Below are 24976 nucleotides of genomic sequence, written 5' to 3' on the forward strand. Positions count from 1 at the left end.
AAAAAAGAAAAAAAAGAAAATGAATAAATAAATAAAATGAAAGTAATAAAAGCTCTAGTTTATTACCCACCACAATGGTCTTCCCTAATCCAAACCTAGAATTTAGGGGTGCAAGAATACGTTTGTCCCTCTGCCTCTAGAGACCTGAGGCCTTTTTTTGTGGCTGCTCTGCTTGTTGTGTCTGATTACCTAGCCCTTCCCTTATGTTCTATTTCTGTACTCCCAGACTTTCTATAGAGCCCATTCTAATCATAACACAGCCACTTTTTTTTTTAAGACAGGGTCTCACTGTGTAGCTTTGGCTTAGAACTTGCTAGAAGAACTTGCTAGAACTCAGATATCCACCTGCCTCTGTCTCCTATGTTCTAGGATCAAAGGAGTATGCCACCACATCTGGCACCAACACAGGAACCTATTGGCAGGGAAGCAGGATGGAGGGTCTCCCTGATCTAACTTCTTGGCCCCCAAAAGACCTCGTTTTATTGTTTTATTGCTTTTGAGACAGAGTCTCACTCTGTGGCTCAAGCTGTCTGGAACTCACTATGATGACAAGGCTAGCTTGGCCTCAGTGTGATCGACCTGCTTCCGCCCTGGGGTACTCAGATACAGGCATATAAGCATCTACCACACCTGGTTCCTGAGGTATCTTCTGCACACCTGCACCCACTGACTGCCAGGAGCCCCTGCAGCTCCCCTGTGCCCCCATGCCTGCACCCACTGACTGCCAGGAGCCCCTGCAGCTCCCCTGTGCCCCCATGCCTGCATCCACTGACAGGAGCCCCTGCAGCTTCCCTGTGCCCCATGGCTCTCTGCTCAGGAGCCCCATACTACCTCCATGCTCTGGGGTATGACCACAGTGGGTGCCATCTGCTCTAGCTCTGAAGCCTGATACCTGGCACAGGGCTCACACTCTGGCTTCATGTGTTGGTTCTTAGCCTTTTGGAATTACCCTTCGGGTATGGCTTGCTGAGACCTCATTCATCTCCTTGACAATCAGAAAGGCTGTTCTCTGCTCTGTGGTGGAGACTATGAGATAGCCAAGGCCACAGTGGAGCTAATCAAAACTGAAATGAGATTCAGAACACACTTCAGCACAGATGTGACAGAAGAGAGCCAGAAATAAATATTTTCTAAGTATCTGTCCCTGGCCAGATCCTCCTGTGGCTGGGGCCCATTTATAACCCTGGCTCACAAAGTATGAGAGAAAAGTCAGACTATGTCATCAGTTCTGCCGGTCTACACCCAACAAGCTGAGTTCTTCCCATCGTCTTACACCTCCTAAGGCTCGCTTAGCCCTGGCCAAGGCTGGCTGATCCTCCCTGCCCTAACACACACTCTGGGGTTGTTCTCCCCAGTTTACAGCTCTGTTACTCTACCGGATTCTTTTTGGAAAAGGCGAATAAGATTGAGCCTTCAGAGCCAATTGGTTTGTCCACCTTGACCAGTCAGCATCTGGACTGCAGCCTCCTGGAAACACAGATGTGATCACCTCAGTATGTCTCGTCCCTAGGCTGCTTCTGTTGGAGACACTGACACTCTTAGGGACTTCAACTGGTTGCCATAGTTGGCAAACAGCTGCTTCCTTGGCCACCTGCCCGAGCCTAGGCAGGCTGAAGCCCGAGGAGGGTGACAGCTGACTGTGGAGCTGAGCTGCTGAGCTTTGGCCTACCCACTCACACACCCAAGCACACACTGCAAAGGACGGACAGTAAACAGCTTCGCCTTCCAACTCTAATGATGCAAAACACCAGGGAAGCGGGGTGTGATGTCACAGGCCATCACCTGAGGTGGAGGGAGGGGGATCAGAAAGTCAAGGCCATTCTCAGCCACTTAGTGCATTAGAGGCCAGCGGGGGCTATAAGAGAGCCCAGGCTCTGTCTCGAAAACAAAGAAAAAGCCAGGGAAACACTGAGCACACACATACATATGCACACACTCTCCACCAGTCAATGTGACCAGGTAGGACAGTAGTCTTAAAAACATTCTTGTCCAACCCCACACTGAGTCTTCACAGCCACCTTCTAAGTGAAGAAACACAGTATAGACTCGTGACAGACGACATCAGCTTCCTCCTTCACGCCAGGATTCCAGGCTGAGACCTCTTTTCCTCCTGGCAGTATACAGTTTGCAGAGTCTGGATCCCATCCCATTTATCCTTGGTTGAAGACTAATGGCTCAGCCCGAACCTCAGCAGAATGAGGCTCCCAGGGGCCAAGCAGCTCTGACCACTGCAACCCTGACATGTTCTCATTCTGTCAGAGAGCACAGCCACTGCCACACAACCTCTAGTAGCATAAGCATTGCTCTCTTCCTCTGGTCTCCCCTCCTCTCTTTCTCTCCCTTCCTCCTAGAACCCCCTGGAGTCTGTGAGCTCCAGAACTGTATTTAGAAAGCACTTCCCCGAGAAGCACGCCCAGCCTGGCTCCTGGTTCCTGGCTCCGTGCTCCCAGCCCCACACTGACCCCATCACACGGCATTGCCTTGCTTGTTTATTTCCCCTTCTCTCCACTACACACTGTTCCATAGAAGGAAGGAGGGCTATGTCTCCTGCACTACAGGGCTGCAGAGAACAGGAGCTCTGTGTGAAGCAGGATGAACTCTCTCCTGCAGGTCTTAAACAAATAGGAGGCTCCTCTCATATACAGCAAAGGAAGCTTACCAAGGGTGTTTTCGTAAGAGAAACAACTAGAGGGTACTGCCATCATAGTGAGCACACACACACATATACACACACCCTCCACCAGTACAGGACACTTGTAAACACATGGACAAAGACTCAGAGGGCAAACAAACATATGATCCACATGAAAGAGATCTGGGGCCAGCTGCAGTAAACCCTCCGTAAGCATGAGCCACTATCAGTTATAATTTTAAAGCCCGATTCCCAGGAGTTCTCTGTTCTTAAGTTTATTTAGGATGGTTGGGACACTTTGGCTTTTTCTTTTAGAAAAGCCATATTCATGCAAGCTGTGTGTGTGTGTGTGTGTGTGTGTGTGCATGCGTGTGCGTGTGCACGCGCCCACTCGAGCACATGTAAATCACTGATCAATTTGCTATACATATAATCCCAGCATTTGGGAGGTAGAAGCAGGAAGAGGAGGAGTTTAAGGCCAGCTTCAGCTATACAGCAAGCTAGAGGTAAGACTGGGTACAGAGACCCTGTCCAAAAACTTTAAATAGGAAAAAGAGAGAGAGAGAGAGAGAGAGAGAGAGAGAGAGAGATTTTATGGCCTGAATACTGCCCTAGGAGTTTGCTGCGTGTACCTGAGAGCACACCCTTCACATTGTATATGCCAGCAGGTATAAACAACAGCAGGTATATACAATAGAAGGCAACAATAGGTCTCACAGGTCATATCAAACCCACACAACACTGTATGATGTGGGATTATCACCCTGGAATCTGACAAGTTAAGTCACGTGCTGAAAGTCACCAGTGAGGGAACTGTACGAGTCCTCAAGCAATCAACCAGAGATTTCAATCTTCTTTCTCACACTCAAGCACACACACACACAAGCACACAAGCCTCATTAGATGGTTTGCTATTGTCATTTCCTGTTACTGACTCTGAGGCAATGGTTAATTACCAAACGATGTGTACCACATGATGAGAAAATACTTAATGGCACCGAGAGAGAGAGAGAGAGAGAGAGAGAGAGAGAGAACAGAGCCTTAGTCACTAGAGCACTTACTGGGGTGACTAATAATCAACATGTATCCATTCTGTAACAGGACATGGAATTTCTCAAAATGAACTGAGCAAGACTTAAACAAACCTCAAGGTGTTCTATGCATTCTATATAAATAAAGCTGCCGGGCATGGTGGCACACGCCTTTAATCCCAGCACTTGGGAGGCAGAGGCAGGCGGATTTCTGAGTTNGAGGCCAGCCTGGTCTACAAAGTGAGTTCCAGCACAGCCAGGACTATACAGAGAAACCCTGTCTCGAAAAAAACAAAAGAAAGGAAGAAAGGAAGGAAGGAAGAAAGGAAGGAAGGAAGGAAGCAAGCAAGCAAGCTAGCTGTTTCTGTCAAAGATGCTCTGCATTCTGGGCATCTATTTGGAATCTGAGGCCTTTTGTCACTCTGAACAGCTCTTATCTGCCTGTACCAGGGAGGGAAGAAGGAGGTCAGATGAATATAGCTTTCCTGGCTAGAAAGGTATTTGTAAGAATAGGCTGTGGTGCATGCGTATGTCCCCGAGTGCCTGATATCTCAGTAGAAATGCCAAAACAGAAGTAGGACTGGGCTTGGGTGTGGAGGACATAAAGAGGCCAGGTTTGGACAAAGGGGAGAGGGTGGAGACAACTGCAAACTAACTTCGGCACCTCCACCTTTCCCTCGAGACCCTCCTCTCACCATGTTCCCTTCCTTAGTATGTACAGACTAGTTTGACTTCCCCCATGAAGCCTGGGCTAGTTTGAACCTGAGGACCATCCAGCCACCACATCCTGCTCCCCTTCCCTTCTTGCTTTCCAAGTCTGAAGATCCAGTTACTACTCTCAGTCCCTCCAGCCGAACAGAAAGGCCATCTTATTCCTACTAGATTCTTCAACCAACCATGCACAACTTTGACCACAATCTTGTCGTGGCACATGTATCACACATATCATACATATAACACACATGCAGTGATAAATAAATGATAATAAATAGACAAGGCAGGAGAACTTCATGAGACATACAGTACTAATAAGAAAATTTTTTTCTTTCTTTCTTTCTTTTTTTTTTTTGGTTTTTTGAGAAAGAAAATTCTAAATGTCCCATATCTACACCCAGTGGCTTCACAGGTCCAAGAACAGGGACAGCATCCTTTTCCTGGTGAGGGTCTCTTTTCTTTAGTTAACACCACTCCAGGTTAATAATCTTTGTTTTATTTTCACTTTATTTTGTTAGTCTTTCTATATGACTAGGCTGGGCTTGAACTAAGGTAATCGTCATACCTCAGTCTCCAAAATATCAGAATATCAGAATTGTGCCACTAACCCCAGCTCAGGACAACAACTGATATGTTTAGAGTAGCAGCCTAGGAAACCAGTGCTCCTTCCTGACACAGCCTTTTTTACTGATCTGGTGGTGGCAGCAGTGGCAATAGCAGCAGCAAAACTCAAGGTCAACAGCCTCCAGAAACATTTAACCCAATGAGCCTCTATGGTCAGAGCTCAGACCTGCAAGGGCCAGTGACAGGTATGCAGGTTGCCTAGCAGTCTACCAGCTTATGGGGTTATCTGGACCTCTGCTGGCAGGCACAATCTGAAGAGCAACTTGCTAATATCTTCCTAAAATAGAACATTCACATGCCTTCTGATTCTGCAAATGCTACCACTTAAAATCCACCCTAGAAGCATTGCTATGCACGTATGAGCTATGTGGGAGAACACAAAAGCCTCTTCCATTTCAAGCAGCAAAATAACCAGAAGCAACCTCAGATCCCAACGGCCAAGGGTCACCTGGTCTAATAACTCAGTGTCTGTCTCTCTCCTACCCGAGGACCATGGTGGAGTCATTACAAGCATTCATCTGAAGAGGCGGAGGATGTAGCAGGTGGTACAGTGCCTGTTTAGCATGCATGAAGCCTGTGTTCAGTCCTCAGTATGACATAAAAGTAGGCATGGTGGCACAGGCCTGCAATCTCAAGGCATGTTAAGGATCAAATTCAAGGTCATCTTCAGCTACACAGCACGTGTGAGGCCAGTATTGGCTACATGAAACCCTGCCTCTTTTTCTTTCTTTTTTTCTTTTCTTTCTTTCTTTTTGGTTTTCCTTTTTTTTTTTTTCTTTTTTCTTTTTTCAAGACAGGACTTCTCTGTGTAGTACTGGCTGTCCTGGAACTCACTCTGTAGATCAGGGTGAGCTCAAACTCAGAAATCCGCCTACCTCTGCCTCCCAAGTGCTGGCATTAAAGGCGTGCGCCACCACTGCCCAGCCTGCTTCACTTTTTTATGTATACAAGTATTTTGCCTACGTTTATCTCTATGCTTCTCTATGCCAGTGTCTGCATGAGCCAGAGAAGGACATAGACCCCCAGAGTAGTGAGCCACCATGTGGGTGCTAGGAATTGAACTCCAGTCTTTTTCAAGAACAGCCAGAGCTATTAACTGCATCTCTCTCATTCCGTTTTGTTTTGTTTTGTTTGTTTGTTTGTTTGTTTGTTTGTTTTGAGACAAGGTCTTACTATGTAGCTCTGGCTAGACTTGAACTCTCAATTAGACCAGACTGGTTTCAAACTCACAGAGATCTATCCGTGTCTGCTTCCCAAATGTCAGGATTAAAGGTGTGTGCTACTATACCTAGCAAGACTCAGTTTGAAAAAAAAAAAAATTATTTTTTTTAAAACGCAAGATGAGTGTTTTATGTGAAAACACTAAGTCCAGGAGCAGTTTGTAGATGTTTTTGACTCACACAAACCAAAGGCTCTTATTGTATACAAATGTTCTCACATCGGCCTGTAAATGTATAAAGCCTAAAAGACACACGCCACCCTGAATGCATGATCAAATCTGGGTGGAAAGGAGAGAATAGATGGATCTTGTTTCTTTGCTTTTCTACCTTTCTTCCCTACCTCCTCCCCCTTTGGCAATGCTAGAACTCAAAATCAGGATCCTAAGAATGCTAAATAAGCCGGGCGTGGTGGCGCGCGCCTTTAATCCCAGCACTCGGGAGGCAGAGGCAGGCGGATTTCTGAGTTCGAGGCCAGCCTGGTCTACAAAGTGAGCTCCAGGACAGCCAGAGCTATAAAGAGAAACCCTGTCTCAAAAAAAAAAAAAAAAAAAAAAGAAAAAGAAAAAAAAAATAAATAAATCTTTGGGCCAGAGCAAGCAAGGCTGGAGCAAGCAGAGGTCCTGAGTTCAATTCCCAGCATCCACATGATGGCTCACAGCCATCTGTACAGCTACAGTGTACTCATATACATAAAATAAATAAACTAATCTAAAAAAAATAATGCTAAATAGAAGTAAGTGTGGTGGTATCCATCTGTACTTCCAGCACTTGGGAGGCTAAGGCAGGAGGATCTCTAAGAGTTAGAGGCTAGCACAGCCTATTCAGTAGTGCAGGCCAACCTAAGAAGAAGAGATACTGTCTCCAAAAAGGGGAATGGGAGGCTGGGAGATAGCTCAGTTGGTAAAGCACAAACAAGCATGAGAACCTGAGTTCAGTCCCCAGGAGCTAGGCTACAAAGCCAAGTGTAGTAACATACACTAATCACAGTCCTGGGGAAGCAAAGTCAGGGTCCCTAGAGCTCACTGGCTGGCCCGTATAGCTGAATTGGCAAGTGCCAGATTCAGGGAGAAATGCTATCTCAAAAAATAAAGTGAAGGGTGACTGAAGAAGACACCCAACATCAACTATGGTCTCCCCACCCAATAAACACACACGTGCTTGCATGCACCTCCCAACACAAAAGCAAAGATTGCTAGGCAAACACTGTACACTGAGTAGATTCCTAAATCCCAATAAAGACTTCTATTATTAAGATGGTGTTACTATTAATCCAGGAAAGCCCTGACCGTGTTTCAGAGGAAAGGGTGGCACTGAGCTCTGATCTTGCTCCTCAGTGCAGCGCTTAAAGCCATGTGTGGCCCGCCACACCCACCGTCAGACGTCCACACTGGGGATCTAACCTTGGGTTTTGAGCATGCTACTCAAGCACGTCACTGCTGAGCTACAGGCCTAACCTTGGAACTTTATTTTCCATTTCACATTTTTTTTGTTTGATTTCTTTCCCGTAACAACAATAAATTTATTACTTATGTGATTAAAAATGCATTCAAAATGTTTTTAAAAGGTAAGAAATGTGGGCTGGAAAAAAGCTCTTCAGTTAAAAGCACTGGCTGCTCTTCCAGAGGACTCAGGGTCAATCCAGCACTCTTGGGGTGGCTTACAACACCTATAACTCCAATTACAGGAAGGCCTATGCCCTCTTTTGGCCTCTATGGGCACCAGGAACACACCTGGTACATACATACAAAAGGCAAAACGCTCAAACACATAAAATGAAAATAAACAAGTGAATAAATAAAGGTTAAGAAATGATGGAGCTGAGGAGAGTCCTCAGTCAATACAGTGCTTTCCGTGCAAGCATGGGAGCACGGGGTGGACTTCCAGCACCCACATGAAAAGCCAGACCTGGTGGCACGTTCTTGTAACCCAGAGGTGGACAGGACGATCCGTGGAACTTATTGGCTGATTAGCCTAACTTAACTTGGTGAGTCCCGAGTTCTGGTGAGAGACTTTTCTCAAAACATAAGGTTGGGGGCTGAAAAATGGCTCAATGCTTAAGAGTGCTTTCTGCTCTTGCAAAGGACCAAAGTGTGGGTCTCAGGAGGTTCATTCAGTGGCTCAATCCTCCTATAACTGCAGCTCTAAGAAAGCTGGTGCTCTCTTTTGACCTCCTAGGGCAGGCGCACACACAGTAATAAAAAGCTTTTTCTTAACCTTTAAAGGTAAGAAATGATGCTAAGACTTTGGCTGATCGCTATAGTTCAGCTACAAATATAACTGGGCGTATTGCCTTTGGTCTCTAGCTCAACCCCAAACCCTCTTTTCCACTAAGTAAGTTTCTCTTGCTTTTGATGTCACCTGATGAGTTACAAGTAGCCCCTGGTATTAAGGGACCTTCCTCTCACAGAGGCAGCTACAGAAGAGAAAGCTGTGATCTGGCAAGTCGCATGGCTGCCTCAAAAGACACTGCCAATTTCATTTCTTGAGCAAAACTAGAGCCAAGATTACAGGCAGATGCTGGGATGTGTGCAGAAGAAAGGGGCTCAGGTAAGCACAAGCACCCCCTGGCCCTGGGTTATTTTACACTGCACTGAAGCCTTCAGATCCCTGCCCTGGCAGGACACAAGCAGAGACGCTGCTCATTCACCGTCAGAAGCTACCACTAGGGCTGAGACCTCTCTTTTGCTGTTCATATACCATATATGGTTGAATTGGATGAAAATCCTTCAGCCACATCTACACAGAAAACACCAGTCCCAGGCTGGCAGTTAAGAGCACTGACTGCTCTTCCAAAGGTTCTGAGTTCAAATCCTAGCAAATCATCCGTAACTAGATCTGATGCTCTCTTCTGGAGAGTCTAAAGACAGCTACAGTGTACTTACATATAATAAATAAATAAATCTTTAAACAAATAAAATAAAAAATAAAACAACAGGGGCCAGGGATATAGCTCAGTTGTTAGAATGCTTGCCAAGCATCCAGAAAGCCCTGGGTTCTATCCCCAGCACTACATAAATCAGGGATGGAGCCGGGCAGTGTGGTGCACGCCTTTACTCCCAGCACTTGGGAGGCAGAGGCAGGCGGATTTCTGAGTTCGAGACCAGCCTGGTCTACAAAGTGAGTTCCAGGACAGCCAGGGTTACACAGAGAAACCCTGTCTCGAAAAACAAAACAATCAGAGATGGTGATGAAACCTCAGGAGGTGGAGGCAGGAGGATCAGAAGATGAAGGTCTTCCGTGGCTGCACAGTTACTTGGAAGCCAGCCTGGGCTGTATGAGACACTGTTATTTTATTGTACAGCCAACAGGAAATCCATCCCATTCCTTAGCTCCTTGCTTCTGCTTTTACTGTCCTCAAAGCCCACAAAGCTGTCTTCACCCTGACCTGTTCACCATATTACACTTGATGTACTGTCAGTGCTAACAGGGTAATAAAAGGGGGTGCCTCTGGAGCTGGGGCTTACCTGAGTTTGTTAGCTCTTAGCTCTACTGACCGTGAATGAGAGCCTCAGCCCTTCAACTATAAACCAGGGATAACGATATCTTTTCCTAGATTTGTTGTAAGGCCTTACTGAAGCAACGCTCAGCACGGTACCTAATACATGTATGGCAGATTCAACTTCATGCTGTTCACTCTCCTGCTCCTTCTACCCAAGTGAGATCAAAGACAGAGGAACTGCCACCCCACACACCCCTGCATAGTCAAAACTACAGGGTGGGAACCCAGGGCCTCAGCTGATAGCCTGAGACTCAAAATGACACCCTGACCCTGTGCGACCCTCAACTCTTACCTGCCCAACATTGAAGGTCAGTGTGATGGCATAAAAGAAATTAGAGTTGGCACTTCCTGCATAAATCCATAGGTGCCACAGGACAGGGAAGAGAAGAGAGCAGACGATGATGATGCAGGTGAGGACGAAGATGTTCCGTAGGACTGCAAAGACAGGTGATCAGTTAGCCTGGCAGTAAGTCTCTGATACCCTTTTTGCTGTGATAGTCACAGGACAGGGAGCTCAGATGGCTCAAAGGCAGAGCACTCCCAGAAACACTGTGTGCTAGGAACAAACCTCAGAGCCAGGTGAATGGTTCCCCATGCCCACAATTGCTGGGGATCTGTATTTGAAGACTTTCCGCCCACCAAAGGCTTGTCTGCCTTAAAACTGGCGCAATCAGCAATTCTGCGAATGCTTCTAAGCCTAGTAGTGAGGCATTCCATGAAAACACCTGTCTTCTACTCTTCAACCTCCCCTCTTGGGTACAACATGGCTGGAGACAAAGGCTTCAGATGGGTGACAGGAAAGAGACCCAAGTACAGAGATGAAAGAGGCCATGAGTGCAGTCTGTGGGCTGCAAAGAGACATTTCAATGTTCTTGGAAGACCTTCGCTGGCATCTAGTTGGATTCAGGCCAATGGTGACCTTTGCAGGAACAGGGAACTGCTACTCACTCTTGCTGGCTGGAAGGCTAAAAGATTAAAGCTCTATGCCAGAGCAGGTGGAACTGGGGACCTGGGGCACAGTACAGCTTGTTCCAGGCACCAGGAGGTGTCAGAGATGACCAAGGGCCTACACCCTTCATCAGACCTGCTAGGTCAGATGGAGTCAAGTTCCCCAGACAGTCACTGAGTGGCTTATCCAATCTGCTGCACCACACTGAAAACCAGGGACTTCTGACAAGGCCCTTTCCCTCTCGAGCCTCAGGCATTCAGAAATAAAATGTCACCAGAAGTGTCCAGTCTCACCAGGAGGGTAATGGAGGGAGTTAGGGGGCTTCAAAGGTCAGCAAGGTATTTCTTTTCTTAAATTACATTGCTAGATACATAGGAACTTACAGCGTAATGCTTATGACTTATTTGTATTTTAATCAACATTCTTTTACCTTTATACAATAGCTAATTAAAAAAGAAATACAACACATGTTCGACTCCAGCCCTGAGCCCTGTGGTAGCTGGCTTTGCAGCTGGACACTGCAGGCTGGCACCAGCTCTGCCAGCAGGCTGTTCTCTAATACCACAAGTATGCATTTGTCTCGTCTGACTCATCCTGACTCAAGGCTGCAGAAGCCAATGACTGTGATATACTTATTGATTTATTTTGTTTTTGTTTTTGGAGATAGCCCTGGCTGTCCTGGAACTCACTCAGTAAGCCAGGCTGGCCTTCAACTCAGAGATCCACCTGCCTCTGCCTCCCAAGTGCCGGAATTAAAGACATGTCCAGGGCAGGGTCTATTCTTCTTTTCTCTTCCACTGGCCAATGCAAGAAAACAGGTAAGGTGGGACCTGGGAGATCAATACTAGCGGCTAGTATTTCAATGGGACATCCTACAATATTAACTATATTCAACTAGAACAAAAGACTTCACAAAATGTCTACTCAGGGCCCCAAGGCCAGAGCTAAAGTCACTTAGTGAGAGAACAAATCCCAAATAGGTGCTCCAAACATTAGGAGTCCCTGGACAGTGCACACAGCACAAAGCATGCTGACTACTATGCTCTCAGGAACTTAGGATATGCTGTGTCTATGAACTCCTTACACAATCACTTGATGCCTCTCTCTTCTAGTAGAGCCTATAAGATCATCTAGGTTTCTGGAAATTTCCTCCTTCTCTGCCCCATCATCTCTGTGGGCATAAAATAATTTATTTCACGTTTAAAAAATATTTATTTCAATGTCCCTGGCTGCTAGACCGTCAGCTTTGATGGTTGAAATATGCAGGGGATGCCCTGGTTAATTATCACTGATGATAACTGCAGTGCCATTAACATATTTTCTTTTTTCAAACTTAAAAAAATATCCATGCTGGGCAGGGGTGGTGCACGCCTTTAACCCTAGCACTTGGGAGGTAGCCTGGTCTACAGAGCGAGTTCCAGGACAGCCAGGGCTACACAGAGAAACTCTGTCTCGAAAAACCAAAAAACAAACAAACAAACAAACAAACAAACAAAACCAAAAATCCATGAAAAAATACCTTTTTTTTTTTTTTTTTGGAGTCAGGTCTCATATGGCTTGGAATTCCCTTTTGTAGCCCTGGCTAACCTCAAACTTGCTATCCTCCTGCTTCAGCCTCTTAAGTGTTAGGGTTATAGATTCATACCAGGAAGCCCCACTTACTGTCTTCATCTCGTGGACGGAAAAGGAAAATTCAGAGGCGCAGAAAGGCTAAAGAAGCTGCCTGGGAGAGGCAGGGTGTCGACTCAAGCTGTAGTCTGCCTGTCTGTCTACAAACTGAATTCAGCAACGTGAGAATGCTACACAACGCCTCTGAGGAAGGGCAATGCCCTCTTTAGGACGGACAGCTAAGGAAAACAACCTGGTTGGGACAGGGAAAGACCAGTGCTTGAAGCCCTACCCTCCCACAGACCAAGGCACGCCTATAGAGTCCAACTGCCTCGTGATTCATCACTGGGTGATTCTTATCTGTGAAATGAGGATGTCACAAGCAGAAGATGCCACCTCCTCTCAGTCAGCTCAGATTGGTCACCATTCTAACCAGGCCGGAGAGACACACCTGGTCTGGGCGTGGCCTGCCCACTTCACTGTTTACCTTCACTCCGGGGCTACTCTCACAGGTAGGGTTCCTACTCACAGCTGGCCAGTTTCACTTCCTGGTTGACACCCAGACAAAACAACAGGAACTAACTTCTTGGGAAGCTTGCCCTAGGAGTTCGCTTCTGACACTTGGCTGCATATCACAGCTCCCTGACAGAACCAGGAGGGTACCTGGGCTCCGCTTCCCTCACGGGAGGGGAGGCTTCAACAGCCTTCTACATACATTTGCAGACTCTTTCCCCCCCCCCCCCTTTTTGATTGTTGTTGTTTTTCAAGACAAGGTTTCTCTGTGTAGTCTTGGCTTCACTATGTTGAACAGGCTGGCCTCAAACTCAGAGATCCTCCTGCCTCTGCCTCCCAAGTACTGGCATTAAAGTTGTGTGCCACACTGCCCTGTCATTTGCTGATTCTTTTGTGTTAGAATCCATGTTGAGTGTAAGGATATCTTACCCTAAAGGAGCCTCGAGAGAAATGGGTAGAATTGAGAAGGGTCTTTATAGGAAGCAGGAAGTCCTATGTTCATAGCCAAAGGCTACAGTTACACTTGTTCAATAAGAAGCTTGGCACTGTCCAATAAGAAGCTTGGTCACATGTAGCTTCATATATTTAATTTTAAACAAGAATTTCAGTTTCTACTGACACCATGGCTCTTTGTAATCTCAGTATTCAGGAAGTTAAGATAGGATGACTTCTTCTAATTTTAGGACAGCCTAGGCTATATAGTGAGTTTCAGGATAGCCTTGGCTACAGTCTAGGATCTGTCTCAAACAAACAAACAAACAAACAAACAAAGTAATGGAAAAAATATCTGTCCATGACAGTATACACCAATAAACCTGGATGTGAGAGGTGAAGGCAGGAGGATCAGGAGTTCAAGGTCATCTTCAGCTATACAGTGAGCTTAAGGCCAGTTTGGGCAATAAGAAACCCTATGCCACAAAGCTGGAAATAGAGGAGAAAGAAAGAAAAAACTTTGTATAATAGTAGTAGCCACTCTATACTAGAATACAGACTAGACACGGTCATCATTACAAACACCAGGATTAGACAGCACTGGGCAAGGCCTAGAGAGCTAGGCTCCAATTCCTAGTCTTTCTATTTAGCAGTCACAGGACCTTGAACAAGTGGCTCTATCTTTTTGTACCTCAGTTAACTCATTTGTGTAAAGGAAATACTTACCTCCAAAGCTGATGCAAAGACAAAATGAGCAACAGCAGTCAGGAACACAGTCACATGCTCTAAGCGACTGTTCTTAGTCTTTCCATCACTGACCACAGGACCAGGAGGCACAGAAGCACATGCATGCTTCAGTTGCCTCCTCTTTCTCGGTGCTGCCAGCAATGGGTGCCCAGTAAATGCGTATCAATTCCTTCTCTCAGCTATTTCGCCTGGCAGTTAGCTGCACTTGAATCTATCCCTAGTGAGGAAAGTCGGAATACTCACATCTGTAGAGATGGTTCCACACGGGGAAGAAAGCCATGTAGAGGGCCACATCCCCCACAGTTGGATAGGACTTGAAGATAGAGATGATGGCAATCTGAATGAACATGAAGAAGATGGGGTGCTCCCTGGAGCAGGGCAAGGAAGACAAACAGGCAGATAGATTAGCCAGGGACTAGGCCCACCCTAGAGACCCCTGAACCTACTTCACCAGCCAAAAGTACTCCCTAGGGGTCCTTCAGGCAAAGGCTACCTTACTACTCAGAAGGCATGCATGAGCCAGGCCTCAGTAGCAGGGCAGGAAACTACAGATATCAAATGCCCAGAGGTGGCAAGGAGAACCAGACAAACACCAGCAAGCCAGTTTACAGGGACAATGCCCACCAGTGGCTTCCTCCTGTCTGTACTAGCTTTCAGCATGCCCCCTGGGAACCAAAGGAAGCAAATTAAGTTAGCATTCCTTATCAGGGTGGTGGTGGTGCACACTTTTATTCCCAGGACTTAGGAGGCAGAGGCAGGCAGAGCAGCCAAGGGGACACAGAGAAACCATGTCTTGAAAAAAAAAAAAAAGTTAAGCATTTCTTATTAGAATTCTAAATGACTGCTTGTCAAGAGAAATCAGGCAAAGGTCACTGCGACAGGTCCCAAGACAGGAAGTGCCTGCTGGCTGATAGCTTGCTTACTGTTTACGGTCAGAGAAACAAGAACACTGAGAGTTACACTCAGCATTTTCAGCTCTTCAGGAGCCAGAATTTCTTTTTTGATATAGGGTCTCATGCGGAACAGGCTGTCCTAGTGACTATGTAGATGAGGCTAGCCTTGAACTCATGATCCTCTTGCCTCTACTTCCTAGGTGCTGGGATTACAGAGAGCTACCATGTCTCTCTCTGAAACAGAATTTTGGGGACCTAAACTAATAACAGCTAAAACTGGTTTAAATTAATAAACTATCACGGCTCCTTTCTCCTGAGCCCCCTTTCTATGCTGAGCTCTGTGCAAAGTTTCTCCTGTGTCATCTCAGAGGATCCTCACAACACCAAGGCCAGCCCTCTAGGCAGAGATTCCTGTCCCCTGTCCTTCCCAGAGAAGTGAAGTCAGTGATGGAGCCTGAATCTGTCTGCAGAGCTCCTAATCCACCATGCTTTTCTCCTTGGTATTTCACATGTCTCACAGCAAAGGTGAGGAGAGCATAGGGCACATGGCAGTTATACATCCCTTGGAACAGCCCCTCGACACAAGCAGAGGGTGACTTCTGCACGAGAGCTAGATGCCTGCTTATGAAGGTCTTTGTCAGCTGCTCTGGAGCCAAGGGGATGGAACCAACCAGGGGGATGGAACCACGGTTCTCCTTAGGAGCCTGGCATGGCCCAAGAGGATGAATACAGATTCTGGAGTCAGACAAACTATGTGTGAATCCCAGCTCCACTGCTTGCAGGCTGTGTAACTCTCTGAGCAAGAAGTCCTCAACTCTAAAGCTGGCCTCCAAGTTCCCGAGTTTGCTAGCAACCTATTTCACAGAGCTATAAAGGTATATGACAGCTCTGTTGTAGAAATGTACTACACAGTAAGCCCTATTTCAGGAAAACTAACCAGAAGATTAAAAAGGGTTGTGCATGCCCAGCCTTCCAAGTAGCCCAACTAGAGTCCCTTAGGGTAAATCATAATTGGGCTGTTGATGAAGAAAATCCAACCAGACCTACTATCCACAAAGCCATCCTCAGTGTAACCTCTGCTCTTGCCCGAAATGGTGATGAGAGTGAGTAGTAACGTGGTCTCAGGCACCTTCAGGTGAGCCCAGGGCTCCAGAGCATCCTCCGTGCAGATTGTACTTGGGTGTGACTCTCAACTGCTGACCTGATTAATGAAGCCAGAAGCCTGATGGTGGAGTTCTGTCTGAGAGTACTGCCAAGTGCTGACAGGCTACAGTGGGGAGCATGGACAAATAAGCTGCAGGCTTCACACTTACTTTAATTTGATGGCTAACGGAACTGTGTAGAAGAAGACGTTGATCTGAAACACGCAGACAAAAAAGAGGCTGAAGTGCTCAAACATCTCTGCAAAGAAGTACCAGAAAAGACCAATGTTTGGAGTGAGATCTGGAACAGAAAGTCTGAAATTAAGAAAACACAGGGAGAGAAAAGAGCAGAGTTACAAATGGTTGGCTTTGCCCTGCTTTTTCCTCAAGACTTGGGGCCAGTACTAGGTGACCAAGGATGGCACCGTCCCTTTAAAAGTCATAAAAGAGCTCTCTAGATAACCCCATACAGATAATTTACCAAATGCAGGGCTGAAGATCCAGAGAACAGAAGCTATAATATATACTAGTTAAGGCAGACTGCTTTCCCAGAATGCACCGTTCCCTGGGCTCAAACTCCAGAACTGTACTAAGCCCACATGAGAAAGCAGGAGGATCTAAAGCTTAAGATCATTCATGGTGGATATGGAGTGCAAGGTTAGAATGGGCTACACAAGGAAAACCCAAGCAAACAAAACCCAGCTAAAAGAATCTGAAATGAGAAAGGGATCCATCCGAGAAACTGAGAGAGCAGCCCCTTTTCTCCACACCAGGCCGGTTTACAATCAGGAGCAATCCAGTATTGCAAGAGGAAGGAGACTTAAATAAACAAAATCTATTTTGGGCATTTGAAAGACCTGCCCAGAGGAACAAGCTCTGTAAGCTTGCTCCCTCCTCCCAATTCTTATTCCACATGCCCATAGCAAGAGCCAGAGAACTGCATGCCTGAGCCTGCGGCCGAGTTTTCCAAGGGCTTCAGGAGCCAGCAGCAGGTTGTGCAAAAATCCCCAGGGCCACAAAACTCATTTGAAAATTTTAAGCTTATCTGGAAGACTTTTGTCTATTTAAATCATAAAAGAATTGGCTACAATACTGGCTCTTCCAAAAGTCCATGCTACCTAAATGTATACACACACACACACACACACAAAAGCAGAGCAAACATTTGTGGTTTTTTTCCAATGCTGGGGATGGGACTCAGGACTTCCAGAATACTAAAGACACTCTACCAGTGGGCTACATCCTGAGCTCCTAAGTGCGCGCGCGTGTGTGTGTGTGTGTGTGTGTGTGTGTGTGTGTGTGTGTGTGTGTTTTAAAGAAAGAAGGCAGCAAGGGGCACTAGGCTGGGCAGTGACAACAGTACTATCTACTGCCCCTACCATATTATTTATATATATGTATACACACACACACATATATATATACATATATATATATATACATACACACACATACAGATCCCTGTTTATAATTTTATTATTTTAATTGTATTGGGTTTGTTTTGATTTTTTATCTTTATGAGATGGGGTCTTGAGTGACCTGAAACTCACTATGTAGACCAAGTTAGACTTGAACTCATAGATGCCTGCCTCTGCTTCCAAAGCGCTGGGATTGGAGGCATACACTACCAATCTAGCTTTAATACATAATTAAAAAAAAAAAAAAGGCAATGAATGAGTGAATGGAAAGAAGGGCAAGAGAGACACAGTATTCCCTAACCCAGATAAGTAGGCAGATAAATAGGTAGAGGTGTGTATGTGTGTGTGCACACGTGTGTGTGTGTGGGGGGGGCAGTTGTTGAAACAAGATTCATGCAATAGAGCCCAGGCTGCAAATGAATTTAATATATAGCCAACAGTTTTTTTTCAGTCCCGATCCTCCTGCCTCCAGCTCCCAGCTGCTAGGGTTGCAGGTGCATGGCACATGCTTGCCTAGATTAAGTCTATGGTCTTATAACAACATTTCCTTTCCCGAGTAACAAGAAAAAGAGTAGAATTTTGGCTCAGTAGAAAGCCAGGAAAAACTATTCACCAGGTGTTACAGATACTTATCCAAGGCAAAACACAAAGAACTCAAAGTGAACAAGTTACTATGCTTAGAATTTACCACAGGGAGACAGCCCGGAGTCCCAGGTAAGCGTTCCCCCATGCCTGAGTCCCTCCCCACAATGATATGCAGATATTACCTACTGGGCTCTCTCACACTTTGTAATCAGAACTCCTAGGGACTGGCCAGCAGTCTGGATGTCAGAGGCTCTCTTAAAGGGTGAGGGCCCTTTTTGTAAACACTGTCTGCATAGTTTTCTCCTTCTGATTCCACTATTAGCTATGAATACCAAATTAGCTTCCAGAAATGTCTAGAGAGGTCTGTACTCACATGAAACCATAGACTGCAGGGATGAAGTCCCAGGAGCTGAGAAGGAAGAAGGAGAGGCAAACGATCACCACCAGGCTTCCTGTGTACATCATGGCGTACTCCCACGAGAAGATCCAGAAGGCTCTGCTCTTCACTTTAACAGGGATGTACTGCCGCTAAGAGAGAGGCCAGACAGGACATTTAGGGATGCCAAGGACAAAAAAGCCAGCTATCAGCTTATGCATGTAGATCCCTCCTATAAAACCAAGCCACGTCACAAAACTTTACAATTTGTCTGTTTCCTTTCTGTTTTGTTTTGTTTTTTGTTTTTTGAGAGGGTTTCTCTGTGTAGCCCTGGCCATCTTAGAACTCTCTTTGTAGGGCAGGCTGGCCTTGAACTCAGAGATTGCCTGCCTCTGCCTCCTGAGTCCTAAGATTAAAGGCTTGCACCAACACTGCCTGGTAATGATTCTTTCTTAAACCAGAAAAAACAAACAAAAAAACAAACAAACAAACAAAACAAGTGTTTTGAAAAATGTATTAAGAATATATCCAGGGCTGGGCAATTGTGGTGCATATGCCTTTAATCCTGTCATTCAGGAGGCAGAGGCAGGTGGATCTCTGCGTTTGAGGCCAGCCTGGTCTACAGAGTGAGTTCCAGGACAGCCAGGGCTACACAGAGAAACCCTGTCTCCAAAAACAAACAAACAACAAACAAACAAGTGCATCCTCTGCCTCAGACCCACTAATGCTGTTCCAGATGTGCATCCTGGACACGTGCACAAACATCAATGAGAAGATGCTGCACCAGGAAGGAAGCATGGGCTCTGGGCAACAGGACAATGGCACACCAGTGATGCCACACAAACCCTACCGACATGTGTCAACATAGCAAAATCTCAAACATGTAAGGGCATAGCAGGAAACTGACAAATGACCAGTAGGAAACGAAAATACGTATTCTACCTTGAAATTACATCCAACAATATTATGTTTTATTTATGTATGTAAGAATTTAAGTGTAAAAGTTTTATGAAACATATTAGGATATACACGGCCCGGCAAGACGAATTGATGGATAAAAGCACTTGCCACCAACCCTGCCTTAAGCCTAATCCCCAAGATCCACATGGTGGAAGAGAGATCAACCCTGCAAGTTTCCCACTGACCCCCCACTGTGGCATGCGTGTGCCATCACCACAAAAAAACAAATTTTCAAATGTAATTTAAAATAATAAAAGAAAGTGGGATGTTGTAGTGCACACCTTCATCCCAACACTCAGAAGGCAGAGGCAGGTGGATCTCTGTTGAGTTCAAGGCCAGGGGGGTGGGTCTACAGAGTAAGTTCCAAGACACCCAAGACTACACACACACACACACACACACACACACACAAAATCTCAAAAACAGGGTGGATGGACAGATGGGACAGACAGACAGATAGACAGACAGATAAATAAGATAAGATATACACTGAAGCCATAATAACTTCCAAAAGTAGAAAGAAGAAAACCAGGACTTTATAAATTACATCCTGTTTATTTTGTATGTGCAGGGATGGACTCGAAACTTGCCATGGTGTGCTTATGTCAGTCAGAAGACAATTACAGGAGTTGGCTCTGGTTTTTCACTATGTCGGCCCTAGAGAGCATACTTGGATTCCTGGACTTGGCAGTGGGTACCCTGATCCAGTAAGCCATCTCACTGGCTCTACTTACAGTGTTCAGTAAGTATGTTCAAAGCTAATAGTAGTCTGGAATGATGGCGCAGGCCCTTAATCCCAACACTCAGGAGACAGAGGCAGACAGATCCTGTGAAGTTAAGGCCAGCCTTGTTTATATACTGATTTCCAGGCCAGCCAGAATTATATGAGACTTCGTCCCTGTTTCCCCATAAAAGCAAATATAAACCAAAATGATAAAAAAAACCCAAACATCTTTTAACTTTGGGACTCTTTAAAATAACTGATGGGGGGGGGGCGGGGGTTAAATTACTACTGCTCTGCCTTTCACATAAAAGAAAAGCACAGCTCAAAGGACAAAGAAGATATGGACATCAGCACACACCTCAACTCCATCAGTACTGCTGAGGCTGGGGTAAGAGGACTCTCAAGGGTCCAGCCTGGACTACACAGGGAGACCCTGTCTCAAAAAAAATAAGTAAAATATTAATGGGTGAGGTTCTGAAAGGAAACAGACTTGCATAATCTCAAATTATCTCTCTGCAGGTACTTACTACCACCAGGTGGCCAAGCCTGACAACCTGAATTCAACCCCCAAGACCGGCAAGGGACAAGGAGAGAACTGACTCTTCTAGAGAGCTGTCCTCTGACCTCTGCGTGTGACCTGTGTTTTGCACGCAAAGCACACTAGGGAGGCTGAGGGGAGCCAGGGGCAGTGTAGCTGCACATGTAAAGCACACTGACTGAGGAGGACCGTGTGCAAAGCAACAGTGAATCTCACAAACAGACCACTTGGAAGAGGCGGAACACAAACAAGATTTTACTTCACCTGTATCAAGTTCTGGGATAGAACTGGGCATAGTGGCTCATACCTGTTAGTCCCAATACCTGGAAGGCTGAGACAGGAGGACTGCTCAAAGTTCAAAGCCAGACTGGGTTAAAGAATAAGTTCTAAGTCAGCATAGGCTACAGAGTAAAATCCTGTCTCAAAAAAATAAAATAAGATAAAAATAAAACTAGTTATAGAATAGGCAGAAGTATGATTATTATTAAAATCCAGAACAGGTTTCATTATGTTATTTTCCTTCTTAAGGTTATTTTATGTGTCTGGGTGTTTTGCTTGCATGTGAGCATGTGTACCACATGTAGGCCTGGTGCTGCCTCTCCCCCAAGGGCCAGGATTGCAGGCTGCACTGTCACACCCATCTTTCATTATGGCATTTCCACATGTCACTGTCTCTGTTCTAATTTCTATCTCTTCCCCACTGCCCTCTTCTGCACTCCCTGTCCATCTCTGTTTACTTCCACTGCAGAATTGTCCCCTTCACCTTCATATCACATATTTTCTAGTAACTGCATAAGAGTTCAATACTGTCACGAGACAGACAAAATGTAAGACATGTAAGGACCCACTCCACCCCATGTTCTTCTCTCAGCTTACCTCTATCCAGTTCTACTCTGCTGACACTCATCTCTCTTCCCTTAAATGTGCTGGCACTATCTGAATTAGTGAAAAATACTAGTAAAAATTCAGTTCTTTAGTCTTCAGCCGTGACTGGAAGTCTTTCTGTAGACCAGGCTGTCCTCAAACTCACAGAGATCTGCCTCCCAAATGCTGCCATTAAAGGTGTACAACACCACTGTCCGGCCTCACTAGCACACAGGCAAATGTGGCTTATGACTGTTGCACTCTATGACTGCTGTGTTTTGTGTTTTCCTGTCTATCGCGTGGCTACTGTATCTGTGCTCATGTGATTGATTACTGTATTGACCAGGCAGGTACAGAACATTTTCTATCATCACAAGATCTATCAGGGGCTGAAGAGATGGCTCAGGGGATAAGAGCACAGGCTCTTCTTCCAAGGGACCCGGGTTTGATTGCCAGAACTCACATGCTGACTCCTGTCTATAACTCTAGTTCCACAAGTTCTGATACCCTTTTCTGGCCTCCATGAGCACTGCAGGTATGTGGCGGTACAGAGATACACATGGAGGCAAAACACCCATACACATAAAATAAAAATAAACCTTAATAAAAGAGTCTTAAATAATCATTTTTTAAGAGAATGGGGTTTCATAAAGCAGATATAGGAACAGATGCCCATGACCCTCCCTCTTGGAAGATGGAGGCAGAAAATAAGCAACCAAGTTTCTGTTTGCACCTTGTTCTTGGGAACTTACTTAATTCAATGTATTACTGTTGACATTTGAATAGCAAATAGTTTTTCCTTAGCAAATTTGTAATTATAAATTCTGAATCAATTCAAGGTACAATTTTATTTTTAAGATAAGTTCTGTGGGGAAAACAGTCATGAAATCATAAAGTGATGAAGAATATTTATTAAGTCTATTTACAAAAACTTAAGTTTAAGTTCTAAGAACTACTCCTGTTACCTTGCGAGGCATAAGTGAAATCCTTTTCTCTTTTAGACTAGATTTGTACCCACAGCTAGCCTCTTTATGTAGCCCAGGCTGGCCTCGAACTTGTGTCAATACTTCTGCCTCAGCCTCTTAAGTGGTGAGATTACAGACATGTGCTACCATGTCTGGCTCTGAAATTCTTTGCATTGTTTTTGAATAATCTTTTTTTCTTTTTAAAAAGACTTACTCTATTTTCAATTATATGTATGTATATGTATTTGTGTATAAGTATTCATATATGAATTCAGGTTCCCACAGAAGGCAGAGGAGTGTAATTCCTCTCAGGCTGGACTTACAATTGTGAGCCACCAGTATGGGTGCAGGGACTTGGGACCTCTGTAAAAGAAGTACATGCCCTTAACCACTGAGCCATCTCTCCAGCATCAGAAATACAAGATTTGATTTTTGCTTGTTTCTTTTGAGACAGGATCTCATGTAGCCCAGGCTGGCCTCTAACTCACTATGTAGTTGAAGATGACCCTGAAGTCATGATCCTCCTGCCTTGTGATACAATTACAGCTGTGTAATTACTATACAAGGCTGAGATGGTTTTGCTATATAGCCCTGGCTGGCCACAAAATTACAGCAATATTCCTGCATTAGCCCTCAAGTGTTGAGATAGGCAAGAACCTCCATGCCTTGCACACTGAAATTGATTTGCTGCTGCTACTGCTACTGCTGTGGCTGCTGGGGTGTATTTGTTAAGCCTTGTGTATGTGTCAACTGTGGATGTCATGCAAAAGCCATTCACTGTACAGGTTTAGTGGTGTGCACTTATTTGCTTGTATATGTGTGAGGCACAGGTGGAGGTTAGAGGACAATTATCAGGAGTTGGTTCTCTCCTCCCACCACAGGGGATGGGAGTAGGGGGTGGGGGATGGGGGGACAGATATCAATTTAGGCATCAGGCTTCTCCTTTACCTGCTGAGCCATCTTCATGGCTCTCGTTTTGTTTTTCTGAGACAAGGTCTTATGTAACCCAGGTTGGCCTCAAACTCACTGTGCAGCCAAGAATGACCAGGAACTTCAGATCCTCTTGCCTCCACCTCCCTAGTCATGGGATTACAGATACACTCCACCATACCTGATTGTATTGTGTGGCACTGGGAGTGAAACCCGGTCGAGTATTCTACCAACTGTGCTCCGCTCGCAGTCCCCAGGTCCAGTAATTTTTATCCTACTGAATCCATCTTTGGTCAATGGGAAACTCTTCAGGTTGGATCTTGAGTCCTTTTGGGGTGAATTTAGTAGTGGCTGGTGACTTGTTATCTGGTGTCACAACATTCTATGATCACCCTGTACTGGAATCACCCTTTCTCTAAGAAACTCATTTAAGGGTGAATGGTGTCTCTAGATCACAGCATGGGCACTAAGGATGTTCACTGGATCAGGCATTGATTCTACTACACCTTTTAGCGAGCACAGGATGCATAGACACAAACAAAAACAAGTATCAATGCCTGCGGGCAGAACAGGTAACAAGCACAACAGAGATGAAGCATGCGGACTGTGGTAAGGTTAAGAGGAGATGCTCTATGTGAAGAAGACAGAGCTTCAAATTCTTCAAAAGAAGCCAGAAAGGCTGATGGGATAATTCATATCAGCAAAGGGCTTGCCATGCAAATACAAGGACCTGAGTTTGATTCCCAAAACTTATGCAAATCACTGCTGGGTTTGGTGCTGTGTGCTTGCAATCCCAGCCCTGGAGAGGTAGACACGGGGATTTCATGGGTGCATTGGCTAAACAGCATAGCCTATTTGCTGTTTGCATTGGCCTATTCTAAGCCAGTGACAGACCCTGTCTCAAAACAAAAACAAACAAAATAAATGTGGCACTATTTGAAGGTTCATGGATATGTACACCCAATATCCCAGAGGTAAACTATTACTAACATATATAAACATTTAGGGAGAAGTATTCTCAAATTGCTTGTTGAGAGTTTCTCGGGACAGAATCCAAACCTTGTTACAGAGGGGAGAGGGTTTTTCAGGGCTAGACACTGACCTGTGCTAGTGCTCCATCACTGGGCTTTATTTAATTCAAGTCCCTCACCTCAGTGCTCTAAAACATCTCCATAGAAACCATTTTCCTCCATGATATGAAAAGGGGAAAAGCCAGTTATGAGACTCAAGCTGCCTAGTAGCTGCCGAATTGGGGATTATGGGTTCAAGTGAGATATCAGCCTACCCCAATATACATGGTAAAGAGTGATCAATGAAGTCAGTCAATATCATCCTCTGGCATCTATAGGCAGATACATACATGTTCATGTGCATCTGCACACACGCTTGCCTCCCACACATGTAAACACATACACATATTTACATGAAAAAGGTTATGTTTTTAAAAATTCATCTTAAATTTGCACTTCCCATTACTTGAGTGTATATATGTGTGCCTTTGTGTGTATGCACATATGGGTGCACATAAGTGTTACTCCTTATTAGGTACTGCTCATCTTTCTCTCTCTCTCTCTCTCTCTCTCTCTCTCTCTCTCTCTCTCTCTCTCTCTCT

General features: G+C 45.3%; 1 protein-coding gene across 1 annotated transcript in view; it reads right to left on the reverse strand.

The window, feature by feature from the left end:
* Pigu (phosphatidylinositol glycan anchor biosynthesis class U) overlaps positions 1–24976 on the reverse strand; it is an 80328-nt gene that overhangs the window by 4221 nt on the left and 51131 nt on the right. The window contains exons 8-11 of the mRNA XM_021181322.1: positions 18381–18535; positions 16176–16319; positions 14213–14337; positions 10013–10155 (exon numbers count right to left, since the gene is read on the reverse strand). Coding sequence (XP_021036981.1) covers positions 10013–10155; positions 14213–14337; positions 16176–16319; positions 18381–18535 — 567 coding nt within the window. The remainder of the gene's footprint in view (positions 1–10012; positions 10156–14212; positions 14338–16175; positions 16320–18380; positions 18536–24976) is intronic.

This window comes from Mus caroli, chromosome 2 (assembly GCF_900094665.2).
Source record: "Mus caroli chromosome 2, CAROLI_EIJ_v1.1, whole genome shotgun sequence".
NCBI lineage: Eukaryota > Metazoa > Chordata > Mammalia > Rodentia > Muridae > Mus > Mus caroli.